Source organism: Muntiacus reevesi, chromosome 4 (genome assembly GCF_963930625.1).
Source record: "Muntiacus reevesi chromosome 4, mMunRee1.1, whole genome shotgun sequence".
Taxonomy (NCBI): domain Eukaryota; kingdom Metazoa; phylum Chordata; class Mammalia; order Artiodactyla; family Cervidae; genus Muntiacus; species Muntiacus reevesi.
Window position 1 is genome coordinate 106,490,045 of NC_089252.1, and position 27,732 is coordinate 106,517,776.

The following is a 27,732-nucleotide window of genomic DNA, read 5'->3' on the forward strand; positions in this document are numbered from 1 at the left end:
CCCTTTGGGATTCCAATTGAATCTGGTCAAATCCGAATCACTGTACACATTCAGGTGTAAGTCTTCAGGGGTCAGCAACATTTGAACCAAGTTCACCTTGGTTCAAAAAAAGTTTCACCTTGGTGAAAATGCCAACTCAATATCTGGCAATGGTCTAGCTTCCCCCACTAATCCAAAACCCACAAAAGCATTAAAAACAAACAAGTGTTCTGTTTCTCTCAAGACCTTCTGCCAAATTTCTATCCTAGCTGCCTTGCCTACTGTCTAGCATGGCCCCCTTACCTGAGCTGGAAATACTCAAACCACCAGGTAGGAGGGCTTGAGTGGAGCTGTGTCGTCACTCTTGCTGGGAGGTATGCTGACGACCAAGCCGCCTGGAGTGAGGGGAGCCCCTTCTGCCCCACATGAGCGTGGCTGTCCCCGGCCTGTCTGAGCCCAGGGCCCCAAGCTTTGCAGTGGTGGCCTATTCTCAGTCCAGGGTGGACTCCTTTGCTGCTCCCCTTCTTGATGATATCTTGTGTGTTTATTTGCACAATGATGAAGTCTCTGTTCCCATAAAGTCCATTTACCTGCAAAATACTTCCCTCCAAAGCAACAGGTCTAAGATGAAAACTCTCCATTTAACTTACTGAATTTTGTAGATCCCTTAGTATGCTAGATAAATTCCAGAGTGAATGTATACGGAGACACCAATGGAGAGAAAACCTTTATTTGCATAATAACAAACGCAGGTGAAGAAAGAAGTATACGAGACAAGGTGGGAGAATCTTGGTGGCAGAAAAAAAGAGTATAAAAGGCCCTCTGGGGATCAGACAAGAGGAGCAGAGGTGCTCTCAACACTACAAAGTCGTTCCGTGATTAGCACCAGGACTGCTCTGAACTAGCGCTCCCCCAGGACTTCTCTCTTCTTGGTTAAGAGATACCCTGCTGGCCCTTTGCTCATCTCCCGATCCCAAAGTGCTCCCTCCTCGAAACCTGATGGAGGAGCACAGCTTTGTACCCAAATGTGCTTGGCAGAAACTGCTCAGGAAATGTTACTCAGGTTTTTTGCAGCTCTTAGAGAGTGCGACACCCCTGGATCCCCAGGAGTGGCTCCTCCTGGGACCAGAGGACTCTGGGTTTTCTAACAAGGAAGATCCTGGCCAACTGGTCCAAGAAGGGCCCGGATTCTCTTCCAGCCCAGTGTCTCTGTAGAAATGTCCCCTGGAGAGGGAGGTGCTGCTGCAACAGGGGATGTCACCTGAGTTTTCAAGTGTGTACCCTGTGGTGAAAGAAAGTTGGGAGGGGCCAACTCGACCCTCTGTTTCCTCCCCAGGCACAGGTCTTTATGCCCCTCCTTAGCCACTTTTCTTCCCAAATTAAAGTACCAAGTGAAAGTCCGCATCTGAGAGCACACCCTCCTCCTTTACTAAGCACTGTGAGTCCCCCTGCTCCCCCACCTCCACCACCACCACGAGTCCCAGCCCACCCTCACCACCCTCACCAAGACCAGATTATCCCTCCAGTCCCACCTATGACTTTGGCAGCAGGTGCACAGTCCTTGCACTCCCATTTCTTACAGTTGGATCTGAGAGAGGAGCAGTTCCTATGGGTTCCATGGGATCCGCATGTAGCACACAGAATGAGGTGCCACTTCCTACAGGAAGAGCCAAGGGAGGATTGTGGGACACATGGAACACTCAGAACCACTCTTCGGATGTTTGCTGCAGTTCAGGCCCTTGCTGAGATCTTCCTAGGAATCTTTCACTACACATTTTACTCAAGACGGAGGGGTGGCTGAGTGCTGATCCCGGGGCCTGTGGTCAGCCACAGCCACGCACAAGGTAGACTGGGAAGCAAGTGGCCCTGAGTGTCTCTCTGTGGGGCACAAGGAGAGCAGACCTAGCAGAGGGACCTGTTCACTTGTGTATGAGTGAATCCTGAGCTGCTCAAGGATGGGACTTAGCAACTGTGTTTGCCCTGAGATCTGCAGAAAAAGGTAAATTTCTTGTGCCTGAAAACTGTACTAAGGCATAAGATTGCCCTGATGAGAGATCTTTCTAGCCAGCAGCTTTTCCCTACCCTTCTTCCTCAGAGCTGTCTCTGCCTTGTTCATACAGACAGATGGGGGCATCACAATGCTGATAGCGCTGATACAACTCTGAGAAAGCCCCTGGCTCGAGTTCCCAGGCAGCGTCTCTGCAGTGGGAGAAGAAACAGTGAGTAAGGGACGTAAAATCGGCTGGTAAAACCTTTGTTCACCTAGGAAGAACTAGGAAGAACTCAAGCTGGTACAGCAAGAGTTCAACAGGCTGCCCAAATGCTTTCAACAAGGCAGGGCAAGTGGTCTGGCAGTGGGAGAGGGTTGAAGCAGATGAGTGGAATACAGGGGTTCCTTAGTTTCACACTGGAATTCAAGGACTCAATGAACTCTGTCCCCCAAAGCACCTTTTTTTGGAAACATGTGCACCACCCCTACTCTCCTGCCCTCTCCATTCCTTTATAATTGAAAAGTTCTCCCGCCACCCTTCCCTTTTCACTGTGTATCAATGCTTATGCTACTTCCTCATTCTCTGAACTATCCTTACACTCACCTCCTCTCTAGAAACATAGGCAACCCACTCCCTGGCTCAATTCCTGTGGTCAAGTTTCCACTACCTGTCTGGAATATGAATTCCCATTCTTAGCATTTCTTTAGGAAACTCTTCTCGATTGTTGCACTGTGGACATTTGAAGAAATGCTTTGCTGATGTGTGGGCATATTTCTGTAAGATAAACATGGAAAAACTTTGTGCTTATAAAAACACTCTCTTTGATCACATTCTCTCCACCCTTACCCTCATCTCACAGAGGATACTGCTAAGAGAGGTTGGGGCAAGGGCTGCAAACCCAGGGGTCAGATCAGGGACCAAAAAGCTCAAGAGAGCACCCAGGAGTGCCTCAGGTGTCATCTTCAGCCATGGGGTCTGGCAGTGGTTGACCTGGCTGGTGTCAGGTACTGTGGATACACGTTTCCCTTTCCTTCAATCTCAGGAACCATGGCTGATTGTGAAGCTACTTGACTCATTCTAGGAGTAGTTCATTTGCTCCAGCCATCCTGAGGATTTTGTTCAGTCTAAATAATGAATGAGGTACTACAGGTCAAGGATGACCAGAGACCCAGCTAAGTTTCCTCTGGAACCAGTTCTGCATACAGACCTCCAGCACAACACACAGATGCTGAGATTGCCTGAGCATTCCCAGGATGCTCAGAGCTGGGCCACTGTGGATGGTCCCCAGTGCAGAGAGAGCCCCACCTGTATGCACTTCCGGTGGTAGATAGTTTGGCTACAGCATGGGCTCTGGATGTTTTCAACACTTATTTGGGATAAGTCTTCACAACATAAGATACAGCTTTCCTCCCCCACGTTCCTGCGTCGGATGTTCTGTGTAGGGCGATGTTTCCCACAAAATGATCTGTGGCAGAATAAATAGGCTTCGTTTTTTGTTTGTAAATGATGCAGTTTTCCAGCTGCCCGGAAGAGGAATAGCAATCAACCACCCTGGCCCGTGTCCAGTGAACCTCCAAGCTCATGGGGAGGAGGCGGAGTAGGGTGAAGAACAGCCACATGCCTTCTCACAGCTGCTTTCCCACTGAGCAAAGCTCCACAGCCCCCTGTTCCTGAAAGCCCCACTTAGTTCTGAGCAGCTGTCTAAGAATCCCAGCTGTTTGTAATCTAAGGAGGGGATGGGAAGCAAGCAGTAAATCTGTGAAATCGCCAAGTCAAGACACTGTTTCTCATTATCAAATGGAGGGACAGATTTTTTGGTGAATCAAAATAGGCCCGTGAGAACCGGCCTCTGATTTCATCAAATGCTAAATAACAAATTACAAAAGGGCAGCTCAAGTTTCCCCCTTCATCACTCACTTGTACTCTCCAAAAAACTGTGAAAGGCAGCCCCTTTCTAGGCCACAGGGAAGATGGAAGTTTCTGACACATTGGTCCTTCTGGCAGTTGATGGCAGCTCCCTTTCTCTTGCACACAAAGCAGATCTGCAAATGAGATCCCGGGCAGTACTCAGGGCCCCCAGACAGACAGACAGAAAAACAGCATGCTGTGGAACGGAAATGCTTTAAAACCCAGCCACTCCTCTTCCTCGGTGGACCTAGAAGCTCTAAGGCAAGCCAGAGCTGAGCTTCAAGCAGCACTGCATTCTTGTTGGCTTTCGCAGGATGTTGCTCCCTCTCCTCACTTAGGACACTATACGCTAGAGAAGGATGGAACTTGAGACCAGTGGGAAATTCAAGAGTCCTTTGACTTTGAAACTACCAATTAGGGGGAAGAACAGAAGCAGGGATGAGAGGAGTAGAAGAAGAGGCCGACCCCAGCCCCCACTTCAGGGGTTCTAACCTTCCTCGAGGCCCGGGCTGCCTCCTTTCTGATGTCTTCAGGTAGAAATCCATGGAAACCTCTGTTGGATTGGCCCCTCTGAAGCAGCTTGCTAGATAGGATCTAGAAGGGCAGCAGAACCAGGCTGTCAACACTGATGATCAGTGAGACAGTGCAGCGGGGTGAGGAGGATGACAGGGTAAGAGAGCCAAGAAATGGAGCTTGGTGGGCTACACATGCATTCACAGGGTAATTTATTTATTTAACAAAGGTTTACATAGCACAGGTGTTGTGGACTCTTAAGTGCTTTTCAAATATTAACTTATTTAATCCTTGCAACAACTTTAAGAGGTAGGTACTATCATCATCCCCATTTTATAGTCTAGAGAGACCATCTGACTGGATCAAGACAACGGAACTCCAGAGCCTGGGGTTTTATCCACCTTTGTGCTATGTCTTTCATTTATTGAGGACTATTTTTGTGTGCTGAGCACTTTGGAGAAACACTCCTAACGCAGTGACTCATTTTCTGCTCACAACCCTGTCATATGGATGCCACTGCGATCCTCATCTTAGAGGCCACTGAGGTACAGTGCATTAAGTGACCTGGCTGAGGTCACACAGTAAGGAGGCAGCCGAGTGGCATTCACATGCAAGCCCACAGAACTCACACTCTCCCTCTCTTGCTGCACTGACCCTTGGTACAGAATCAATACTCTTCTCAGAGTGTATGCTTTACAGAAAAGGAAACAGCGCTTTAAAGTCTCCTGACTGTAGTCATTCTGCCTTATAGGGAAAGGAGAGGAACTGAACTTTTCTTTGAAAACATACTTTAAAGGACCTTTTGTTTCTGAAAAGCCCCCAAAGCAGAGCCTAGAATGGGAAATCAAATAAAAAGAAGCTGAACTGTTATATACCCAAGAACAGTGAACATATACATACTTTGGAAGAATTTCACACCTCAGCCCCACCCCAAGAAGCTTCCAAAAATCTTAAGAAGGGTATTAGACTTTACAGTAATTACATGTAACGGGGACTGAGGTTATTTTAACAATATAGCAAAAGTGAGCCTACAAGGTTGGATGACTTGAGGATACTTGAATCATAGCCCAATTAGGCCTAAAACATATCTATGTTTACACTCACTCAAGGCTTTAGGACTATATGAGTGATTTCTATCTATACTTTAAGTGTTATTAACATTTTCTACAATGAATTGTATAATTTCTATAAATAGAAAATTCAGTAGTGAAACATTAAAAACAATCTAAATGTCCTTTAATAGGAGTTTAATACTTTTTGGCACACCTGTACCATGGAATACCAATTAGCTATTTAAAAAATAAACAAACTAGATCAGTATATTCTAAATGGAAAGATCTCTGTACACATATGAGGTTAAAAAAATACAAAGCACTGTGTATGTTTATTTCTATGTCGAAAATGTATATGTGTAAAAATGCACTGAAATTAAACAAGACCTGACGCCAAAAGAAGATAGGACTTACAAGAATGAAAAATCACAGACCAATTTTTCTCATGAGCACAGATATAAAAATGAAACAAAATACTGAATCCAGCACCATATAAAAAGGATTATATACCATGACCAGGCAGAGGTTGAACCAGAAAAGCAAGATTAGTTTAACATTAAAGCATTCAATCAACATAACAAACCACATTAACAAAATAAATGAGAAAAACCATGATCATCTCAACAGATACAGAAAAAACGTTGGACATAATTCAACACATATTCATAATACCCTCCACAAACTAGAAATAAAAGGGAACTTCTTCAATCTGGTGAAAAACCATAGTTTAATGATGAAAAATTGGATGCTGTCCTCTAAAATCAGGAACAAGATAAGATATTCACTCAAATAACTTCTATTCAACACTGGACTGAAGGCCCCAGCTATTCCAATAAAGGAAGAAGAATTAAAGGACATAAAGCTTGGAAAGAAAGAAGTAGAACTGCTTTTATGCATCCATAATTGTGTACACAGGAAATCCTAAAGGCATTTACAAAAAATTAAAAAAATAAAATCTAATGAATAAGTGAATTTAACAAGATTGCAGATATAAAATCAAAGAATAAGAATATTGCATTTCTATACACCAGAAACCTTGAAAATTAAATTTTAAAGTACCATTATACAATAGCATAAAAATCACAAACTATGTAGAAATACATTTAACAAAATATGTGCAAGACTTCTTCACTAAAAAACATTGCTGAGGTAAATTTTAAAAGACCCAAATTAATGGGGAAATATACCATGTCCGTGGACTGAAGATTCAACATTGCTTGTCAATTTTTCCCAAATTGATCTATAAATTCAATGCAATATCAATCACTAACATGACAAGCTTTTTTTTAAACAAGAAAATATAAACAAGCTAAATATAAAATGCATATGGAAAAGGAAATCACCTGATACTGATTGCCAAAGTAATCTTGGAAAAAGACTACAGAATTTACAATACTTAATTTCAAGATGCTTTAAAGATGATCAAAACTGTGGTATTGGTAAGGATTGACACACAGATCAATGACAGAAAACAGATCATGCAGATCTATGGACACATGGTCAACAGATTTTGACAGACACTGAGGCAATTTAACAGGCAGGGAAAGGTTTCTTGGGACACACAAACAAGCACTAACGATAAAAGGAAAAACTGATAAACTAGACTTCATAAAATTAAAAACTTTTGTTCTTCAAAAGATATCATTAAAGCAGGGGGAAGGGGTGGCATGTGTGATGTCAGGCCTCAGAGGTGGCCAGAAGAAGCCCCTGAAGCCCAAGAAGCAAGCCAAGGATAAGACATTCAACAGAAACAGGAAAAACAGAAAAAACTCGAGAAGCTAAAAGCAAAGCCTGGGAAGAAAGGTCCCCTAGCCACATGTAGAATTAAGAAACCTGGCAAAAAGTTGTTCCTGGTGCCTGAGGCAATGATGAGCCTTAACTCCATTCCAGGTGTTTAAACATCTGGATTACCTGCTATAATATCTGTTGCCACCTATACCTAGAATGCAATGTTATCTTGGAACCTATTGGAAACTTAAGAATAAATTTTGCAAAAAAATATATATATATATACACACACACACACACATATATACAGTGACTTATTTTGACTATAATTCTTCTCAGTCATTTCTACCTTAGCTATGAGATTCATGTAAACCCAGCCCAGAATCCTGCCAAAATGTGTTCTTAAGTCTTTGTTCTATCCTGAATTCTATACCATCTATAATTAAACCAACTTACTTGAAAAAAAAAAATAAAAAAGAAATAAAAAAGGCAAATCACATTCTGGGAGAATACACATATCAGAAAAAGGATTTGTAGCCAGAATGTATAAAGAGCTCTTATAACTCAATAAGACAAAACAACTCTTTTTTTGCCTCCTTGTGCAGCATATGGGATCTTAGTTCCCTGACCAGGGATTGAACCCAAGCTCCCTGCAATGGACTTCCAGGGAAGTTTCCAGACAACTAGACTTTTTAAATGGACAAAATATTTGTACAGACACTTCACAAAGGAAAATATGTAAACGGCCAATAAGCATACAAAAAGAAACTCAACATTTTAGGTCACCAGAAAAATGTAAATTAAACCCACAATGAGATACCAAATCATACCTACTAGAATGCTAAAATTAAAAAGATTAACAATATAGATTTTGGACAAGAATATTGGACAAATAGAAATCTCATAAATTGCTAGTGAGCGTATAAACTAGTACAACCACTTTAGAAAGTGATTTGGAAACTTCACACAAAGCTAAACATACAGTTAGTAACTCCGCTCCTAGACATTTGTCCCAGAGAAGTGAAAGCATGTTTTCACAAAAAAATTTGTACATGAATTTTCACAACAGCTTTATTCATAAAAACCCCCAAATGGAAACATTCAAATGTTCATCAGCAGGTGGATAAAAAAGCAAATTATAATATATTCATACAACAGAAGATTACTACACTATAAAAAGGCACAAGCTAACAAGCCATGCAACAAGGGTCAATTTTCAAAACATTGTGTTGAATGAAAGTAGCAAGACACAAAAGAGTACAAATTTTATGGTTTCATTTATATGAATTATGAGAATAGAGAAAAGTAGTCTATTGATCAAAACAGTGATTATCTTTGAGAGAACTAACTGGAAAGGGTAGGAGGGAACTTTCTGGCATGATGGAAATATTTATTTTGATTAGGGTAGTGTTTACATGCAAACATACATTTTATCCCTATGATATATGAGTGCATCATGATATATGAGCTTATCATCAAACTGTATACTTAAAATGAGTGCATTCCATAGCACACAAACTATACTTAAGAAAAAGAAAATATCAGGAAAAAAATAACTGCAAGAACTGTTTGTTTCTGGGGAGAGGGAGAAGGACTGAGAACACTGTTAATGGAAAGAGACTTTATATTGTACATACTTTATAATATTAGGATTTTGTATCAGGCACACATATTACTTTTTAAAAATCAGATTTTAAAAGAAAACAGCCACTAAGAAAAACAAGCCAACAGGGCAATGCATCTGAGGCTGGGTGCAAAAACAGAGGACAGACTATATTAAAAAGTCATAGGATATTCAAAACAAAGGGGGCCTTACACTTACAAGACAGAAATAATGCACACTGAGATTGTCCTTCTGAAGAAATTCCCCTAATTTTTCGGGATCCCCAGGTTCTTGAAGACATAGCCGGCAAACTGCAAAAAGGATGTTAGGAATTCATTTTGGGAACATAACCATCTAAGTACAAGGAGGAGTAGAGTACTGAGAAGAGGATCATTTTAATAAGGAAGAGGCTGGGCTGAAGTGGTATCGGGTATCAATTAGGCTTTCATATGATTTTAGCCACATCTGAAGGAGTTGGCTGCAGCTGCTCACTTCATATACTTTTGTCTCAAGTTGCTTTACTTAACTTGTTCCTTGCCCTTTGGATGTGACAGTTTAAAATTACAGACCCTGAGTTCAGGATCTTAGCGATTCTGGGAAGGAATGGACAGTGAGAAGGGAAGTTTGCTGCCCTCTACAGGTGGCCTTTGCTGAGGCTGGGAGGCAGCAGCTGAACAGAACCACTTGTCTTTCTTACCAGGCCCGGAAGGTGGCTTCCTCTGGGTTACCCTCTTTGTCTTGACAGATTTTCTACACAAGAAATAGAAAAAGTACAAGTAGTCTTTGAGGATTCTATTGACACCTTTTGTAACACTTTCCTCAAAATGTTAAACCACGGACCTGATGAAGGACCAAAATAGCTAATGGCTAAGACATTAGTTTTCTTCTTCCTTTTCATATTTTTTGAAAGCACACACCATACCTACTGAATTATTTGAATTATGTGAGATCACAGGCATCTTTCTGTTTGAGTGTCTCTATTGCCTGTGTTGACTGAACGAATGCAAGAACAAACCCCCTTTTATTCTTTTACTGTTTCTACTGTCACCTACCCTGAATCTCATCAGGTGGTACTATGTTCATGAAGCCTAATAAAATGATACTAAAATTGATTAAGAATTTCCTATTGCTAGGCAATATTCCTGGCTCTTTACTGTATTAGCTCAAAGAATCTACAGAATACTCTAAAAAGTGAGTGCCATTATTGTATATTTTCTAGATGAGGAACTGAGGCCTAAAGAAATGAAGTAACTTGTCCCAGGTCACCTAGTTGGCAAGTGTTAGAGCCAGGATATGAACCTGGCTAGCAACAAGGCTCTAGAGCCAGGATTTTGTCAGTAGGGACATCCCTGGGAAGATAGGTTAGTGGGCAGCTTCCAGGGAACCACTGGTGTGTGCTTCCACACTAACCAACCCCAGTCTCCAGGACCACACAGAGGAGACAGAAAGTAAAGCATATACTACAGACCACTGGGCGATTTCTCCCGAACTCTCTTAAGTCGCCTACTCCACCTCAGTCTTTGATGTCCCTTCTTCTTTTCTTTTATAGTCTTCATTCGCTGCTGCCTCTGTTTCTCCTATCTTGAACTCTTCTATACTATAATGAGGACAACACAGGCTCTTCCAGCTATAAATATAAACAAGTCAGCTATTTAGTCTACATTAGTTAAGTTCCATGAGGTCAAAGCAACAGTGGACTTTACCTCCCCATCCATATAACAGGAAAAAAGGGACCCACCCAGTATCAATGCCAGTAATAGCCAATAATTATTAAATTGTATCCAGAACTGTTCTGGGCAGTTTACATTTAACTTGCAAAACCCCCTGGTAATAGGGTACCATTTTACCCTATATTCAAGGCGAGGAGACAGGTACAGACAGGTCACAGAGAGGCACCTTCATAGGGTCAGAATTACTGATATACCACAGCAGTGTGAGAACTTGGGAGAAACTATTTGAACTGGCTAACTGGTTCTTCATTTTATGTCTACTAAATATACAAGGTAGCACTCCTAACACCTCCTTTTGCCCCCAAGTATAAGCTCATTAATTCTACTCAGAAAAAACTAGGTTAGGAAGCTCTTTCCTAGGAAAAGGAGCCTGTGGGATTCTGGCTGCCTAAAGCAAGAACTCCCTCTAGTGAGAGACAAGATATAACCCTGACAAACTACCCCTTGGCTCCTATCACTTCTTTTCACCAGGCTCAGATGGTCACTGAAGTCTGGCCTGTTCTCAACCTTCCTATAGATCTGAGCCAAGATTAAAAGGCCCCAAAGTGGAGAAGACACCCTGCCACTCCTTCCCTGACTAATGTCAGCTGACTACAAATTCACAGTTTTCAGTGGTTTAGGGGGAAAATCCCTGAATGGGAAGGGGGACAGAAGAAATAAAATCCACTCCTATGAAGGAAGCATAGTGTCAAGTCAGGGGAGAGGAGAGCATTTCTTAGGGGTGTTGAGTGAATTAGGTCAGTCCAGGGACAGGGACACACACCCCAGCACCATGTACTCAGAGCATATAGCTGGAGAGCATAAACATCTTTAGGGACTGCATGAAGGTAACTGCTCAGGCCACTAGCTGTTCAGAAATCTAAAGCTCCATCTCTTCTAACCCATGAGTTGCACCTGCATTGTAATGACATTTGGTGGTTTATTTAACAAAAGAACTAGGATAGGCTGAAAGAGAAGGGCGTGCACTAGGGAATCCACGTTAGCAGGCTACAGAATAGTTCCAAGTTCTTGGGGGAATTCAGATCATCTAGCAATAGAAATAAAACCTTAAAACTTCAGTTGTTTGCATCGCTGGACCAAGACGTTCCTTGAGTTAGATTCTGTGCACACTGGTAGTTACAGGAAGACGCAATGGTCTTCAAAGCATGTGAGGAGGTCGTTGCAAATGCTGGCTTCCACAAGCTGCTCAGTCCGAGGTTTCCTAACAGAACGGTTGCTCCCTTGACCCGGTTATCAAGTTGTTTCGCTGGATAAGTGCTGGGTAAAACTTGTTGAAAAAATTAAAACTAAAGAAGCGTGTTCGGCGCCGCCGCTGCAAGAATAAACAATGATTTATTGGAAAATACTGTAGGTGTGGCCACAACCGTCCCCCGGAGGTAACAGCAGGAGATGGGGCTCAAGGAGCATCCCGCGGATGCCAGACCAGGCTCATGTCGCGCCTGCCGGGCGGCTGGTGCGGGGCCGGGCCGGAGGTCGCCTCCGCCGGTCGCTCCTCACGGTAGCACACGGGCCGCCGCTCCCGGCTGGGACCGCCCGTCCAGTTCTCGCCGAGGGAGCCGCTGTCCCGGAGCTTTATTCGTTGTCACAAGCCGTGGTAGCTACCTCACGGGCCGCCGCCCCGCGCGGTGACTGCGCCGGCGAAGGGGGTGAGCGTGCAAACGGGGGCCGAGTCACGCGGACTGCTACCCAGGGAGACTGAGGCCGCGGGGACCACCGCGACGCTGACGGTTGTAGCGGACCGGGACCGCTAACGGTCGCGCGCCCGCCCCGCCCCATCTCCCTCCACCTGGGCTCTAACCCCACCCCTTCCTCTTGCTACGCCCTCTCGCGCGAGCGCGCCGGCGTCTGGAGTCCAAATTACGGAAGAGGAGCCCGGAGGCGGGGCGTAGGCCGTCGCGCCGAAGTGACGAAGTGCCGCCGGCGCGGGCGGGTGACGCGACGGGGCCCGTTGTCTGTGTGTGGGGCTAGGGGCCCCCGGGGCGGAGGGGGCTCCCGGCAGGGAGGCGGAGGGTGGGTCGGGCGGGCCTGGACATGGCGCTGAGGGCCCGCCCCGCGGGAAGATGAATAAGGGCTGGCTGGAGCTGGAGAGCGACCCTGGTGAGAAGGGGATCGGGCAGGCCGGGAGTTGGGGAGGCCGGGTGGGTCCGAGACGCGCGTTTCTGATCACCACTCGCTCCTCTTGTCGTCCCCCCCCAGGCCTCTTCACCCTCCTCGTGGAAGATTTCGGTAAGAGCCTCTCCTGACCACCGGACCCGGGCTCTGGGGGCCCACTCCTGGGTCATCACTCCACAGCCAGGGGCTGCCCTTCCCGACTTCTTTTCCTTCCTTGATGGCAGGTGTCAAAGGGGTGCAGGTGGAGGAGATCTATGACCTTCAGAGCAAATGCCAGGGGTGAGTGACTTGGCGTCAGGGCCACCCTTTACACCTCGAGGGCTAGGGAGGGGCCTGGGAGAGAGTGCTCCTCAAGGGAGGTAGTTTCAGAAGCCCCAAATTGTAAAATTTCCTATCAGGAAGAATCCCTCCTGCTTAGATGCTCTACTAATGAAGCTGGTACTGTGTTTTCCTTTCTCCCAGTTTTCCCTCCACACCACTCTTTATGTGGTACCTCCTTCCCTCCAAATTCTAATCATCTCTTGGGATAAATTCAGCTGCTTTTTCTTGCCTTCCAGCTGGAAACCCCCTTCTCTTGACTCAGGTCACACAGAGTCTTTTGTGCAGCTGTAATTTACTAATGACTGCTTTAAGGTGCCCATGTGCCAGTGGTTTTAATTCCTGCACAAGGGTGTCCTATTGATTGGTGGGTGTGGCATCTGACAAGGCCTCTCTTGGGTGACCAAGCTCAGGATCTTGTCTTGGTGGTCCTACAGAAGAGAAGTGTGGAGGAGCTGCTACGGTAACTGAACAGAGAAGTCTGCTTTTGTTTCCCAGGACAGAAGGGACTGATATGGGTGTTCATTTACGTGCCTGACTGCACTGGGGCCCACGCCCTGGGTTTCACAAGTTTGAATTAGTGTTTAAATTCCACATCATATTGTTCTTGCCTTACCTTCTGTTCCTGCCTGGTCCTGGGCCATTGGTTCTAGCTTTTCATTTCTTATCCCAGAACCCTAGACTGCAAAAGGATGCTGAGTGGACTTCTGGAGCACCACAGCCAGAGGCTGATGCTTGACTCTGCCTGCAGCAGGCTCCTGGGGTGTGAGGGCTCAGGACCACTTTGGGCAGTCTTAGGAAGAAGCCACGGGAGAGGTGGGATCACAAGAAGGGCACCTGAGTGGTAACAGCGCACAGGAATAGAGGAGGGGAAAGGGGATGCAGATTGCCTTCCGCTACTTGACTGGTCGAGTTCTGTCCCTTCCTTTCCCCAGCCCCGTGTATGGATTTATCTTCCTGTTCAAATGGATCGAAGAGCGCCGATCCCGTCGCAAGGTCTCTACCTTGGTGGATGATACATCTGTGATTGATGATGATATTGTGAATAACATGTTCTTTGCCCACCAGGTCTGCTGGGCTCTGTGTTCTTTCTGGAGGGTGGGATGCTGCCATTTTCTTCTCTTGGAAAGTGGAAGCGGGGGAAGGCAAGAGGAGGAGATAGGCAGATACCGCAGGTGGTGGTTACAGAAGTCCCGAGGCAGAAGGAACTGAGCCCTTCTTCGTTAAAAACAGGAAGTCTCTTTAAAGCAGGGTGATGCCTGAGTCCATTTTCCATGTCCCCAGACAGCTGATGGGTACTTAGTTGAATGAACAGATGTTGGGTAAAGATGAGGAGAGCTGGTGAGGATTGTCCAGATAGGACTGTCCTCCCTGGGACCCCTTTCCTGATGAGTATGGGCTTGGGATGGGGGATGCTGTCAGTGGGTGACTGTTCTTTATTTCACAGCTGATCCCCAACTCTTGTGCCACCCATGCCCTGCTGAGCGTGCTCCTGAACTGCAGCAATGTGGACCTGGGGCCCACCCTGAGTCGCATGAAGGACTTCACCAAAGGCTTCAGCCCTGAGGTAGGCCACGGTGTCCTCCACTTGTCAGAAAAGGAGACAGACCTGGAGAAAAGAACATTCCTTAAGTGATGCCTTATTAGGACTTTACCAGGCCACGTTGTTCTCCAGTGTCCACTGATTACCATGCAGGGCCAGTAGAGCCTATCTTTTGGGGGCTGCAGAGCGCTCTTCTGCCCCCACCAGGCCTTCAGGAGGGTCCACCTGTGCTTGTTCCAGTTCCTGGAAGGCTTCCAGGCCTGCTCTCCTGAGCTCTATTTCCCACCTGAGGCCCACCTGAGAAGTTGCTCTGATGCGGCCTTATTTTTCTTCCTCTAGAGCAAAGGATATGCGATTGGCAATGCTCCGGAGTTGGCCAAGGCACATAATAGCCATGCCAGGTGTGTGGGAGCTGTGGGAACTGATGGGGGTGGGGACAAGGAATGGGGTTGTCCCATTCTGGGCGCTGACTGTGTCCTTCCCCAGGCCTGAGCCACGCCACCTCCCCGAGAAGCAGAATGGCCTTAGTGCTGTGCGGACCATGGAAGCCTTCCACTTTGTCAGCTATGTGCCTATCACAGGCCGGCTTTTTGAGCTGGATGGGCTGAAGGTCTACCCCATTGACCATGGTAGGGGGTTTCTCTCCTGACCTCCTAGGGGGCTGGGGCTCGGGGTCCTCGGGGTGGGTCTTGAGGACTTAAGGCTCTGGCTGGATGGCACATTGCACTGCATTGTCCAGCTGGCCCCCTCTGGCTCAACTGCTGTCCCTCCTCCTTCCACTCCTGGCCTGCCCGAGTTTAGGGTTCCCCACCTGCTGACTCCTCGTCTTGGTTTTCCCAGGGCCCTGGGGGGAGGACGAGGAGTGGACGGACAAAGCCCGGCGGGTCATCATGGAGCGCATTGGCCTCGCCACTGCAGGGTAAGGACTCTGTGCCTGCCCTGTCCTCTGGAGCTGTGCCCCCATCGGGAGGGACACGGAAGAGGGGACCAAGGCGGAGAGAGACCAGATGACTTGTGCGTGGCCACATGATGAATCTGGCAAAAGCAGGATTAGATCTTGGGCTCTCAGCTCCTTGCCCTATTTCCCATCCAGGCTACGTGTGGTCTGCTGCAGGATAGACTGGGGAGGGGCAGGCCGTGGTGGAGCCCAGGCGTGCTGGCTCACACTTCTGACAGGCTCCTCACACAGCTTGCTGGAAGGCACCAGCTGAGGTGCCCGGTGTGCATGGCCAGCTGCTGCCCACCTGTGGGGGTGGGGCCTGTACCTGTGGCTGCAGGTGTGACTTCAGGGAGCCCTGCCAGCGTATCTGCCGCCTCCTGATGGCGGGGCCAGGGTGAGAGCTGCTCTCACGGCTGCGGCTGTGACTGCAGGGAGCCCTACCATGACATCCGCTTCAACCTGATGGCGGTGGTGCCCGACCGCAGGATCAAGTATGAGGCCAGGCTACACGTGTTGAAGGTGAATCGTCAGACCGTACTGGAGGCCCTGCAGCAGGTGGGGACCCCTCCTACCCAGGCCGTGACTGGCCCAGCCACCCACTCCTTCCCTCCACGGGGGCCTCTGTCTCTTGATTCCCTAGTTATTCTCTATTGTGGGTCTGGGCTTCCAATTAACCATTCCTTTCCTTGACTCCCACGGTGGGGCTTGGTGAGGGGCAGGGGGAGGATAACCTCTGAAAGGAGGTTTGGCTGACTTGTTTCCCTTTTGAGTGTGTCGAGCCTAGGCCCTTAGCCGTCTGAGGTGGAAGCCAGGTCTGCCTTCACTCCTTTGCACCTTGGATTTTGATTTCAGCTGATCAGGGTAACACAGCCAGAGCTGATTCAGACCCACAAGTCTCAAGAGTCACAGCTGCCTGAAGAGTCCAAACCTGCCAGCAGCAAGTCCCCTCTGGCGCTAGAAACAAGCAGGACTCCAGTGGCCTCTGAGAGCAGCCACACAGGTACTGGAGCCTCTCAGGCCTCAGAGCTGCCCCCTCACAGCTGACGTTGTTGGAGGCCCAAGCAGAGCAGGTCTTTTTCTGTGGAGGCACTTGGGCAGTGGTTCAGGGCTCCTGTGGGCGGTCAGAAGCCTGCAGCCCTCTCCCCTCCCCTTGGAACGTGGAAGAACTGTCCCTTCCTAAAGAAAGGCACCTGTAAAGGGCTGCCATGACCACAGGCCCTCAAGCCTTCTCTCTCAAGTATATGCCCTTTCTGCTTTTCTCTGGACCTTTTTTTTTTCGCCTTCTCCTTTTTTAAAATCTCACTCTTTTCCTGTCTCACTGTGGCTGTGTGATTTAGTGCTTGTTCATGCTGAATCCCTCAGCTCTCTCTTCTGTTCTTCTCTGGGAAGGGGAGGGGAGTCCAGGCCTGAGGACAACTTTTCTTGAGGGTCTGGCTGAAAGTCCTGTCCGTGTCCTCCTTCTCTCAGATGGTGTGGAGGAGGTGGCTGGTTCGTGCCCACAAGCCCCGACCCACAGCCCTCCTAGCAAACCCAAGCTGGTGGTGAAGGCTCCAGGGAGCAACATCAATGGGGTTCCCCCCAACCCCACTCCTATTGTCCAGCGGCTACCAGCCTTTCTGGACAATCACAACTATGCCAAGTCCCCCATGCAGGTAAGTGGGGAGGATTCCCACCTGGATTCTCTGGAGAGCCTACAACAGGTACCTTGCTCAGGTGGTTTCATGCATGTTAGCTCTCTGTCCCAGCCTAGGTGACCAGGGTTCTCTGGCTGATACTCAGAAGTGCCCAGAACTGCAGGGGTTTAGGGAGGCAGAGAGAGCTCCTCTGACTTTAAACTTAGTCTCACAACTGTGGGGCTAAATGTTTAGGGCATGGGGTTGGGTTCAACTCTGTGGGTTGGGTTCTACTGGCAAAATAAATGGAGATGTTTCAGGGCACTGTCTTTCTCTTAGAAGCTCTGTGTAGGCAGGGGGTAGGGAGTGCTCTGGAGCACCTGGAGGTGTTCAGTGGACTCAGCCTGGAGAACCATGTTGGCTTTCTGGTGGAGGTGCTGTGTCTGGCCAGGGCTGGCTGGCCCCTGGCTCATGGCTGCCCTGGGTTTCTGCTCCAGGAGGAGGAAGACCTGGCAGCAGGTGTGGGCCGCAGCAGAGTTCCAGTCCGCCCACCCCAACAGTACTCAGACGATGAGGACGACTATGAGGATGACGAGGAGGACGACGTGCAGAACACCAACTCCGCCATCAGGTAAGCCCCAGCTCTGTAAGGCTGGAGGTTGGGTGCTGCGGATCCTATCTTGACTCTCCCAGCACAGAGAATGCCCTTCACCAGATGATGCTGGACGCCTGCTGAGTGCAGGGCCCAGGGGAGGCAGACGTGAAGGGGCCGACTCCAGAGTCCCAGAAGTTTTCGGAGGGCTTGGGGCAGGGCCGTGCACATTTAAGCAGACATCGAGACATGGCCTATTTGGAGGTGGCCTTTTGTCCAGGCCTTGAAGGATGGGGTGGGGTATCTTTGCTGGAGGACACAGCATTGACCAAAGCCAGAAGTGAGGCAGCTGGAATAGAGGAGGTGTTCTCAGACGACAGCTGGCTGCAGCTATCAGAGCCCAGGGTGCTAGGCTGGGCGTGGCCAGGTCAGGCTGCTGGAGCTGCAGGGTCATTTCCTGAGGCTAAATGTTCAGGTCATCCTGGGCACTGCTGGATGTGGTCTCCTGGCCTGTTCCTTGGGCTCACCTCTCCTTGGGCCCCGCAGGTATAAGCGAAAGGGGCCAGGGAAACCAGGGCCATTGAGCAGCTCTGGGGATGGGCAGCTGTCAGTGCTACAGCCCAACACCATCAACGTCTTGGCCGAGAAGCTCAAAGAGTCCCAGAAGGACCTCTCGATTCCTCTGTCCATCAAGACGAGCAGCGGGGCCGGGAGTCCGGCTGTGGCAGTACCCACGCACTCGCAGCCCTCGCCCACCCCCAGCAATGAGAGCACGGACACGGCCTCTGAGATCGGCAGCGCTTTCAATTCGCCACTGCGCTCGCCCATCCGCTCAGCCAACCCCACACGGCCCTCTAGTCCCGTCACCTCCCACATCTCCAAGGTGCTTTTTGGAGAGGACGACAGCCTGCTGCGTGTTGACTGCATACGCTACAACCGTGCTGTTCGCGACCTGGGTCCTGTCATCAGCACGGGCCTGCTGCACCTGGCTGAGGATGGTGTGCTGAGTCCCCTGGCACTGACAGGTGAGCCTTGGGCCGGCTCCCTGGCCTCTTGGCATTTTGGAGAGGGAGGTGGCCAAGTGACCACCATGCATCCTTTACCCTGATGGGTCTTCTCTTGCCTTCTCTTCCCAGAGAGTGGTAAGGGTTCCTCCCCTTCCATCAGACCGAGCCAAGGCAGCCAGGGGTCTGGCAGCCCAGAGGAGAAGGAGGTGGTGGAGGCTGTGGACAGCAGAGAGAAGCCTGGGCTGGTCAGGCCTAGCGAGCCCTTGAATGGGGAGAAGTATTCACCCAAGGTGAGCCCTTCTGCGGCTTCCTTTCCTAATCCTGACAAAGGCTGGGCCCGGGGCACTGCCGTCCAGGTGCTGAGTTCCTAGTGGGAATTATGGTGTGGAGGGTGGTGCCCAAAGCTGGGTGCCAGGAAGCCTGTCTGGGTGGGGTAGTGGCGGGGGCCTTGATAGGCTCCAGGGCCTCTTGCTGTCTCCTGGTAGTCGGGCCTTGGGGCTGGCCAGCCCCCCTTCATGGGTGCAATTGCTGCGTTTTGGCAGGAGCTGCTGGCGCTGCTGAAGTGTGTGGAGGCTGAGATTGCAAACTATGAGGCCTGTCTCAAGGAAGAAGTGGAGAAGAGGAAGAAGTTCAAGGTGGGCCCTCTCTCCAGCGGCCTGGTCTGCTGCCCACCTGTCTTCCCAGAGGCACGACCTGCTAGGGTCAGCTGGTGGCTGCTCTGCAGAGATGGCTGCAGAGTCCTCAGGTCCTGATCCTTCTCTTCCACAGATTGACGACCAGAGAAGGACCCACAACTACGATGAGTTCATCTGCACCTTCATCTCCATGCTGGCTCAGGAAGGTGAGCCAGGCTCAGCACCCTGGCCCTCAGGCCCCTTTCCTCTGGCCTCTGGGGGCGCTTGAGCTGACCGTGGTCTTGGGGAGGGCAGGGAAAGCCTCAGCCCCCGACCTGAGGCCGCAGCCAGTTGAGTAGCGGCTCCCAGGCATCCAGCCACCCGCTCAAGGGCCTGCGTCTCTCCGCAGGCATGCTGGCCAACCTGGTAGAGCAGAACATCTCGGTGCGGCGGCGCCAGGGGGTCAGCATTGGCCGGCTCCACAAGCAGCGGAAGCCGGACCGGCGGAAACGCTCCCGGCCCTATAAGGCCAAACGCCAGTGAGGACCGCTGGCCGGACCCTGTGTTCACTCTTGCCGCATGGCCCTCACCAGGGCCCTCCCCTGCCCTGTCCCCCTCTTCCCAGTATTACCGGATAGTTCCAGTCGGAGAGCCCAGACCCTGGGAATGGGAGCCAAGCTGGGATCCTCGGCCTTGTGTCCCTGGGCCTGGCAGAGGCCTGGCAGAGACCCGTCGTGCTCCGGAGGCAGCAGCTAGAGCTGGGGCCCAGTGAGGTGCTGCAGCTTCCTCCACAGCCGGCTGTGGAGCGGCAGGACCTGGCCTTTCTGCCTGGGCAGCAGAATATATATTTTACCTACAGAGACGTCTATTTTTCTGGGCTCTGACCTATCTTGCCACCACTGTGTTGACATAGTCAGCTTCCTGACTCTGAGTTCTCTCCTAACACGGTCATCCTTGGAGGGCTGGAGTCACTCCTGCAGGGTCACAGTCGGGGGCCACTGGAGCAGTGGGCCCTGCTGCTCCAGCCCCCAGTTGTTCCTGCTGTTGAGGAAGCCAGGTCTGCTCTTCATTCCTCCTGGGAGAGCTCCAAACTCAGGGCCCTGGCTGCTGGACTAGGCTGGGAGTGGGCTGTCCCAGCAGGGGTGGAATGAGCAGCCTGCCAGGGTCCCGTGGCCTGAGCAGAGAGGCGTGTTGAGCTTGTTGGCCTGGCTCCAGCCAGCCTTGTCGAGACTGCTCTCTGTGGCAGGGCCCTGGTTTCTTCGTCTTCAGTGTTGTGGCCCTGGCAAGGGGCCTGCCTTGGGCTCCTGGGCTCAGAGGAGCCTCTGCCCAGGCCTCAGTATTACCATGTCTCCCTCCTCTTAGAGACAGCAGAGACAGGGCTGCTTGCAAAAGCTGGCACCACTCAGCTCTCCCTGCCATGCCAGCTTTCTCAGCTTCTGCAGGGCACTCAGGGTGGGGGACAGCAGGACCAAGTCAACCAGTTGGAACCCCATGTTCCCAGAGGGCCTGACGGCCAAGGGCTAATGGGTCCAGCACTGCCTCTGGAGCTCAGGCCCCCAGACGGAGCCCCATGGCCTCTGGCAGGTGGCTCTGAGGCGATCCAAGCCGGCCCCTTATGTGTACATAGTGACCGGGGTGAGGGGGCAGCTGCAGATATGGCAGCTGCCCCTCTGTGCTAAGCATAGCCCGACCCCTCTGGCCCCTGTAAATACTGGATGAATGAATGAATAAAACTCTCCTTAAAAATGAGCCCACCTGTGCTTGCTGGCCTGAGGTTTGGAGGCTAGGCCATGGTGGGAATGAGGACCTAGCCAGACCTGGGTTGGGCCCTGTGTGTGACCAGAGATGGGAGGGGAGTGCATTCTCAGGCATTCTGCCTTCTAGGGCAGAGGTGCTTGGGACCCTAGGTCTGGGGTTTACAGCCTGAACTGGGTTGGCGGGTGGGGGGTGGCTGTGGACCCCGAGGAGTGGTGTGCAAGGTGTACTATGGGAGGAGAGGGCTGCGGCTTTACTGGAGCTGACGGCTTTGTAACCTGAGAGGTACCAGGACTCAGTGGAGGTGGTAGCTGTGCCTCTAGTCCTGCCTGGCACACTGTCCCTGGAGGGTCCTGGGACCTCTCAAGGCTCACCTCTCTTCCCTTGTTGCAGGTCAAAATTACCAGCTCTGCCACACTTCCCCCTGCTAAGCACATTCTCTCTCAAGGCCACTGCAGCCTCTCACCCCCACCTTCCCTGGCCGTGGGTCCCACAGAAGAGGCCTGGTGTAAGGAGCTAAGGCTCAGCGGGACCGCTCAGGAAATGCAACTTTAATGGCCCCAGCCCTTCTGCCTGGGTCTAGTAGTCCAGGGCACAGATTAGGGCCACACCACGCTTTATCCAGTGTCGCTGGGGCTGGTCAGTGGGGATTTCCACGGCAATGACGTAGTTTGTGGAGTGGCCGGTGGTCGACAGTGTTCCTGGAGCAGGCGAGAGGGGAGGAGGTTAAGTTGTCTGCCTCAACTGGGGCAGGAACAGGGTATAAAGGAAGGTGGTCCCTTGGCGACTGAGCGTGGGACAAGGAAGGGACCTGACCCAAGAGGAAGCCTATCTGGCCAGTGTGGCCCAGGCTCAGGCCTGCCCTGGGTTACTGCACCTGTTAAGGACTGGAATGGGACAGTTCACACCCCTGCTCATTCCCTGCTGGACCCAGCCCAGGCCCACCTATCCTGTCTGGGCCTGTTGGCTCCTGGGAACCTCCATTGGCAGGCTGGGGTTCCCAGGATCCAACATGGGTCTGCTGAGGGAGATGAGGGGTGGGCTCAGGGGCCACTCCCCACAGACTCAGCCCAACCCCTGGGCACCACCCTGCCTGCTGCCAGACCAGCTCCGTCTGGGCCTCAGGAGTGCTGACTGACCTCTGCTGGTCATCTCGTTCAGCTAACCTGGGTCAGCCTAACTGGCCCAACCCTGGGCCCCACCTATGGCCCTCCGTGTGGTGTGGGCTCCCCGGCCCTGGGTCCGTACCAGCACGGGTCAGGGTCTTGTAGATGGGGCACAGGTAGAAGTCCTGGTCTTGGACCTTGCGGTTGGGCGTGGGCAGGAGCCAGATAACGGCCATCTCTGTGTACAGCTCCTTGGGCCGAGACTCGGCCAGCTGGAAGGCTGAAGGGTCCCATCGGGCACCTTCCAGGAACAGTCCGTGGATGAAGCACCCCTCCTTGGGCCTGGTCTTGAGCTCTGACACTGACTGGGGCATCACCTGGTGTGGGCACACAGATGCCTCTCACATATAAACCGCAGAATCTCTGCCTGCCCCAGCATCGCTATTCTAGCTGGCAGCGTATAGCCTGCGCCCCACCCCCAGGGATTTCCCCGGGGCCTACAGTCTCACCTGGCTCCTCCTGACCCCTGACCCCGGCTCAGCAGTTCCCTGATCCTGCCAGCCAGCTGTGGCCTCGTGCCCCTCCCACCTGGGCCACACCCCCTAGCCTGTCACCTGACCTGACCCTGGCTGAATCCAGACCTTGAAATCGAAGGAGATGGTGTCGATGGAGATGACAGACTTGCGGGCATAGTTCTGCAGAGTGCCTGTCAGGAAGGCCTGGGGGAAGAAGAAGCCACTGATCCAGAAGACAGCTGGGATGCCCTCAGATATCCAGGTCTGTAGGAAGTCCAGGCGCTGCAGCAGGTCCATGACCCATGAGGACAGTGGCTTAAGCGATGGGTAGGCCTTGGCCTTCCAGAGTTCGGGCACAGAGTTGTTGTACAGGCTGGCAGCCATCAGCTCCAGCTGCGAAGACATCACCACCAGCCCCTTGAGGGCCTTGAGCAGGTCTCTCAGCGACTGTGTGATCACTTGCAGCAGCCGATTGTACCTACAGAGCCAGTGGCAAGGAGGAAGGCAGTGGTCTGGGACTGTGTGGCCATATCCGCACTCCCCAATTCTAGGCCATAGACAGAGAAACAATGACAGAACACAGGAGCTAAGAGCATAGAGCCAGGTTGGGTGGCCTGTGTACCCATCCCAGCCCTGGCTGTTAGTAAATATATGACCTTAGACCCCTTAACCTGCTGGGGCCTTGGTTTACTCATCTGTGAAATGGGAATAACATGGCTGAGTTACAGGCTGAGTTTACAGCACCTCGCATGGCTCCTGGCCCATGGTAGCCTTTGCTGTCATTTCTCTGCAGCCCAGGGGCCCACTGACTCAGAGCTGTGGCTAGCAGGGGATTACCGAATGACCTCCTGTGCTAGCACCGTGTTCATTGACTCTTCATACAGCACAGGGTACTTGGTCATGACCCACTGCAAGTTGACAGGTTCGGGCACCTTGATGAGAATGTTTTGGGCCACGTCCTCCACTATCTGTGGGGGCAAAGGGACACAAATGGGTCAGGGGTGGCCCCTATTAGCTCGTGTAGGATCTACAGGCACGGAGCTCCCTCATTCAGCAAAGCAGGCAGGATGGTAGACAGGAGACTGGCCCTGCATTGGGTGGGCCCCTTCTCTGCTGCCACTGACCTCCTCCCGGCTCTGGCCACCTGCAGAGGAGGATTTGGGTTGTAGTTGGACGATGGTGCCAAGCAGAGTGTAGGTCTCATTCTGGGCGAAGGTGATATTGGCATTGTCATGCAGGCCAAAGATCTCCGGCATGTCGTTGAGTGGAAGGCTCTTGATGTAGGAGAGGTAGCCCTGCAGGGAGAGGAGGGCTGCGACTGAAGCCCCTCCCCTGCTCTACCTCAAGCCTGCAGGATGGCCCTTCAAGCAACCACACCCCGTACTCGTCACCTCTGGTTGCAACCTTTATGTATCTCCCTCTTACCCTCGGGACTCCATGGGCTCTGCTCCCTTCCAGCCCACTTCTCCCTGATGTCTCACTCCCTGCTTCTTCATTCAGCGGCTCAACCCTCTCACAGCCCCTCCTCTGCAGGCCCTTTATGCTTCTGGCCCACATGCTGGGGTTCTCTACATAGACCCTGCCTGCCCTGCACACATCTGAGCTGAAGCATCATATCCTCAGGAGCCCTCCCTGACTGTGTGGTCTGGACTGGTGACCTTCACTGCCATGCCTGGCAGCCTCAGAGGAGCCACCCCTCTGCCTCGAAGAGTAATTACCCTCAGGCAGGGGCTGAGAGGCAGGACTGGGCCTCTCCCCACAGAACCCAAGCTCCAGGACTATCCTTGTGGGATGGATCAATCAATGAAAAAGAGTGGCTGGCTGGTAGGGGCCACGTCTCCCAGCACCCAGATGTCCATGGCACCACAGGACCCCCACCCGGCCGGCCGCCTCGGGCACGGCCCTGGTGTGTGCTCACGTTGAGGTCGTAGGTGGGCTGGATCTGGTGGTAAACGCCCGAGGCGCTGTAGCTATGCTCCGGGAAGAGCACAGCGGGGCTGTAGAAGTCCTCTAGGATGTTCATGACGCAGCGGCGGTCCCAGTCATCGGTGACGCGGCCCCCGTAGTTGATCTCCCCTGCCGTGTACTTGAGGACCTACGGGGTGGGTTTTGAGCTGTGGTTTTGGAGAAGACCCTTGAGAGTCCCTTGGGCTGCAAAGGGATCAAACCAGTCAATCCTAAAGGAAATCAGTCCTGAATATTCACTGGAAGGACTGATGCTGAAGTTGAAGCTCTAGTACTTTGGTCACCTGATGAGAAGAGCTGACTCATTAGAAAAGACCCTGATGCTGGGAAGGATTGAGGGCAGGGGAAGTGGACGACAGAGGATAAGATGGTTGGTTGGCATCACTGACTCAATGGACATGAGTTTGAGCAAGCTCTGGGAGATGGTGAAGGACAGGGAGGCCTGGCGTGTTGTGGCCCAAGGGGTCGCAAAGAGTCAGACAAGACTGAGCAACTGAACAGTGGGGTGGGTGGGTCAGGCCCCCAGGCACCTAACTCCCCGCCCCCAGCCCGTGCCCAGCCCACCTTGTAGGGGATGTGGTCATACTCGTCCAGGAACATCTTGAGCTGGCTGATGCAGATGCGCAGGTCCCCGTCTGTGAACTCGTAGGGGATGTTGAAGCCCAGAGGCCCAAACTTACGCCGCTCCAGGGCATTCCCATGGAACAAACACAGAGACAGCAGCAGGCACTTGAACTCCATCACCTGCCGGAGGTGGGGAAGGGAGGGGGGGCATGAAGGGTGGGGATGAAAATGGGGTGGGCTGCGGGGGCGGACCTGTGCCAAGTGAGTCTCACCTTCTGACAGGAGTTGAGGAACTCGTCGCTGAGGCCGCTGTAGGACTTGAGCAGGTTGGCCTTGACCCCGCGCGGTGGCTCAATGGTCATTTTGGAGCCGTTCTGAAGGATGGACACTGGGAACTTGTTGCTAGGCAGGCTGGTGAGCCACAGGCGGAAGTCCCGGTGCACCTGGCGGCCACGCTCCACGTGAGCACTGAGACCCACGTCTGGTGGCCACCCCAACACCAGACTCTCCCCTACCCAAGGATCCTGGGCCACCCTCAGCCTGACTCTACCCCTGGGACAGACCACTGGTTAAGAACAGGGGCTTCGGCAAGTCCTAGGGTCACCTCCGTGGTGGGTTGCCTTGGGCAAGTCACTGGGGGCAGTAACTTGAGGGAACGCTGGGAAGAAGAATCTAGTTGATGGATATTACATGTGTCACTTGCTGGGTGCCCACTGTGGGGTGAGCTCGCTGAGCGTCATACGTCCAGGATGAAGGTGCTGGTGCCCCCTTGGTGTACCTTGTCAGGGTTGATGTGCTCGATGAGGCGCTCCAGCACCGGCATCCAGCTCGGTGCCAGGTGGCAGTTCTGGAAGAAGACCCACTTGCCCCTCTCTATGGAGCTGCGCATCATGGCTTCCGCCCGAGGGCCCTGTGGGGACAGGAGCGCTGAGTGATGGGGGACCGGCTGGCCCAGCCCACCAGCTCCCTCCTCCTCCACCACCCGCCTGCCCTGACCTGCCCCTGGCCCAGGGAGATGGCAGAGAGCTTCTTGGAGAACTTCATTTCTTCGGCAAATTTGTAGAGGTCAGCGGCGGGGTCGGTGCCTGGTGACAGCACGAAGATGAGGGGAGTGGTGGAGTTGGAGTCTTTGAACACCAGTGACAGGTTGGCTGTCTGCAGGGCAGAGAGATGCTGGGGTCACCGAGAGCTTCTCCTCAGAGGCAGGCCACCAGGGCAAGAGAGGAGGCTCCTGGGGCCCCCAGAGTAGTCCCCAAGGGGCTTCCTGAGAGGACTTGGAACCTCCCAGAGCTTCATGTGGTGGCTAAGGACCCTGGCCCGACTGAGGCTACAGAGGGGTCCATGCAGGTGCAGCCAGGACCCTGGTCCCAGAGGGGCGATTAGCCCAGGTGCTGGCTGACAGCACTTGCCTGGGGCTCAATGAAGCGTGGCTCCAGGTTGGTGGCCACGAAGTCCTGCATGGCATTGGTCACCTTGTCCCCACGTAGGCAGCGGAGGACCAGCAGCTTCTGGAACTGGTCCAGGTATTGCTCCCAGATGCCAGGCAAGGGCTCCCTGCAACAATGCCCATGTCCCCCTGAGAGCTGACCTGTGGTAGGACAATGGCCACAGGCTCTCTGCTTGGGAGGGGATGCCGGACAGCAGGGGAGAATGCAGTGTCCAGGGGTACATGGCCAGGGGCACAGAAGAGATGTAGTCACAGCTGCGGGGCAGCCCTGGGCGGCCCGTCAGAGAAGGCCCAGGGCAAGCCTGTACTGGGTCTCACTCACTGGATGCACCCACCCTGCTGTGCCCCAGGCTCCAGCTCACCGGTGGGGCTCATGGCTGTCAAAGATGGCCCGGAATTCCGACAGGTGTTTCACGAAATCATGGGCGAAGGAGGAGAAGGCCGGCAGGTTGGAGAGCGCCTGGATGTCTCTCCAGGCCCGGTCTGTCAGCCAGTCCGGGGCAGGGTTCTCACTCATGACCGAGACAGAGCCTCCAGACAGGAGGTAGCGCCACTCGTTCTGGCAAGGGACAGAGGAGGCAAGCGCCCGGGCCCTGAGCCATGGGTCCAGTGTCCACCCAGCAGAGCCCCCTCTACCATCCTCAGACAGAAAACTGGGGGTGGTAGTCCGACAGGTCTGGGTTAGTGTTACCTCTTTCCCTTTCCCTGGCTATGTGACCTGAGCCAAAATATTTGACCTCTCTGAGCCTCTGTTTCCTCACTTGGAAAGTAGGAAGAATCAGAACTCTGCTACCCAGGGGTAGGTCAGAGGGTTGTTGTGAGCCCAGCACTTGGCACACAGTGAGGGCTCAAGCAGTGGAGGATGTCACTCTCAATGCTTCCCAACGCATCACGAAATCCCTGGCATTCATGAGACTGTGAGCCGGGAGGCTCGGGACGGTCTCTGCTCACTAGTACTCTCAAGGCTCTGAGAAGGAGGCCTGTGCACAGGACCTGTTAGGTCACAGTTAACCCGGGGCCTCCTGGCTGTTTCACGCAAATAACTGTTTCTGGAGGCCTCTGCCCATCTGCTCTTGCTGTGCCCTCCTGCCTGATATGCCCTGTCTTTCCACCCTGTTCTCTCAGCTCGGCAACAGG

The 27,732-nt window shown here is 51.9% G+C and overlaps 3 protein-coding genes across 5 annotated transcripts in view; 1 reads left to right on the forward strand and 2 right to left on the reverse strand.

The window, feature by feature from the left end:
• Nucleotides 1-767: 767 nt before the first annotated feature.
• PHF7 (PHD finger protein 7) lies at nucleotides 768-12,278 on the reverse strand. 2 transcript variants are annotated; one of them, XM_065935346.1, is made up of 11 exons: nucleotides 11,551-12,278; nucleotides 10,287-10,401; nucleotides 9,472-9,524; nucleotides 8,994-9,085; nucleotides 4,371-4,472; nucleotides 3,888-4,012; nucleotides 3,276-3,435; nucleotides 2,638-2,744; nucleotides 2,062-2,178; nucleotides 1,512-1,636; nucleotides 768-1,261 (listed from the first exon to the last, which is right to left on the reverse strand). In XM_065935346.1, the coding sequence occupies exons 2-11, from the start codon at nucleotides 10,328-10,330 to the stop codon at nucleotides 1,035-1,037; spliced, it is 1,152 nt and encodes a 383-aa protein (XP_065791418.1). In that variant the 5' UTR covers nucleotides 10,331-10,401; nucleotides 11,551-12,278; the 3' UTR covers nucleotides 768-1,034. The 2 variants fall into 2 exon arrangements, with proteins under 2 accessions (XP_065791418.1, XP_065791419.1); XM_065935347.1 differs by lacking the exon at nucleotides 10,287-10,401.
• A 199-nt stretch (nucleotides 12,279-12,477) lies between these two features.
• On the forward strand, nucleotides 12,478-20,978 carry BAP1 (BRCA1 associated protein 1). Of its 2 annotated transcripts, XM_065933559.1 has the most exons (17): nucleotides 12,478-12,601; nucleotides 12,701-12,730; nucleotides 12,841-12,895; nucleotides 13,870-14,002; nucleotides 14,382-14,501; nucleotides 14,817-14,878; nucleotides 14,964-15,106; nucleotides 15,318-15,396; nucleotides 15,849-15,972; nucleotides 16,270-16,417; nucleotides 16,885-17,069; nucleotides 17,528-17,661; nucleotides 18,169-18,647; nucleotides 18,759-18,919; nucleotides 19,172-19,264; nucleotides 19,398-19,470; nucleotides 19,653-20,978. In XM_065933559.1, exons 1-17 carry the CDS (start codon nucleotides 12,565-12,567, stop codon nucleotides 19,784-19,786), a joined length of 2,190 nt encoding a protein of 729 aa, XP_065789631.1. In that variant the 5' UTR covers nucleotides 12,478-12,564; the 3' UTR covers nucleotides 19,787-20,978. The 2 variants fall into 2 exon arrangements, with proteins under 2 accessions (XP_065789631.1, XP_065789632.1); XM_065933560.1 differs by lacking the exons at nucleotides 12,478-12,601; nucleotides 12,701-12,730; nucleotides 12,841-12,895 and adding an exon at nucleotides 13,610-13,750.
• Nucleotides 20,979-21,577: 599 nt separating this feature from the next.
• DNAH1 (dynein axonemal heavy chain 1) overlaps nucleotides 21,578-27,732 on the reverse strand; it is a 74,730-nt gene continuing 68,575 nt past the window's right edge. The window contains exons 66-77 of the mRNA XM_065935348.1: nucleotides 26,958-27,154; nucleotides 26,558-26,702; nucleotides 26,145-26,303; nucleotides 25,927-26,058; nucleotides 25,421-25,591; nucleotides 25,149-25,328; nucleotides 24,538-24,714; nucleotides 23,744-23,914; nucleotides 23,457-23,587; nucleotides 22,746-23,097; nucleotides 22,247-22,481; nucleotides 21,578-21,699 (exon numbers count right to left, since the gene is read on the reverse strand). Coding sequence (XP_065791420.1) covers nucleotides 21,578-21,699; nucleotides 22,247-22,481; nucleotides 22,746-23,097; nucleotides 23,457-23,587; nucleotides 23,744-23,914; nucleotides 24,538-24,714; nucleotides 25,149-25,328; nucleotides 25,421-25,591; nucleotides 25,927-26,058; nucleotides 26,145-26,303; nucleotides 26,558-26,702; nucleotides 26,958-27,154 — 2,172 coding nt within the window. The remainder of the gene's footprint in view (nucleotides 21,700-22,246; nucleotides 22,482-22,745; nucleotides 23,098-23,456; nucleotides 23,588-23,743; nucleotides 23,915-24,537; nucleotides 24,715-25,148; nucleotides 25,329-25,420; nucleotides 25,592-25,926; nucleotides 26,059-26,144; nucleotides 26,304-26,557; nucleotides 26,703-26,957; nucleotides 27,155-27,732) is intronic.

Bases quoted from the DNA above. Each gene is read 5' to 3' on its own strand.
- BAP1 (XM_065933559.1), top strand. From the start codon at position 12,565: ATGAATAAGGGCTGGCTGGAGCTGGAGAGCGACCCTG. The intron at 14,502-14,816 runs GTAGGCCACGGT...TTCTTCCTCTAG, and splicing joins CCAAAGGCTTCAGCCCTGAG to AGCAAAGGATATGCGATTGG. The intron at 15,973-16,269 runs GTGGGGACCCCT...TTTTGATTTCAG, and splicing joins TACTGGAGGCCCTGCAGCAG to CTGATCAGGGTAACACAGCC.
- PHF7 (XM_065935346.1), bottom strand. From the start codon at position 10,330: ATGAAGACTATAAAAGAAAAGAAGAAGGGACATCAAAGACTGAG. The intron at 9,525-10,286 runs GTGGAGTAGGCG...TTTCTTGTGTAG, and splicing joins AAGGGACATCAAAGACTGAG to AAAATCTGTCAAGACAAAGA. The intron at 4,473-8,993 runs GTAAGTGTAAGG...CTGCCCTTCTAG, and splicing joins GTGTGCATTATTTCTGTCTT to ATCCTATCTAGCAAGCTGCT.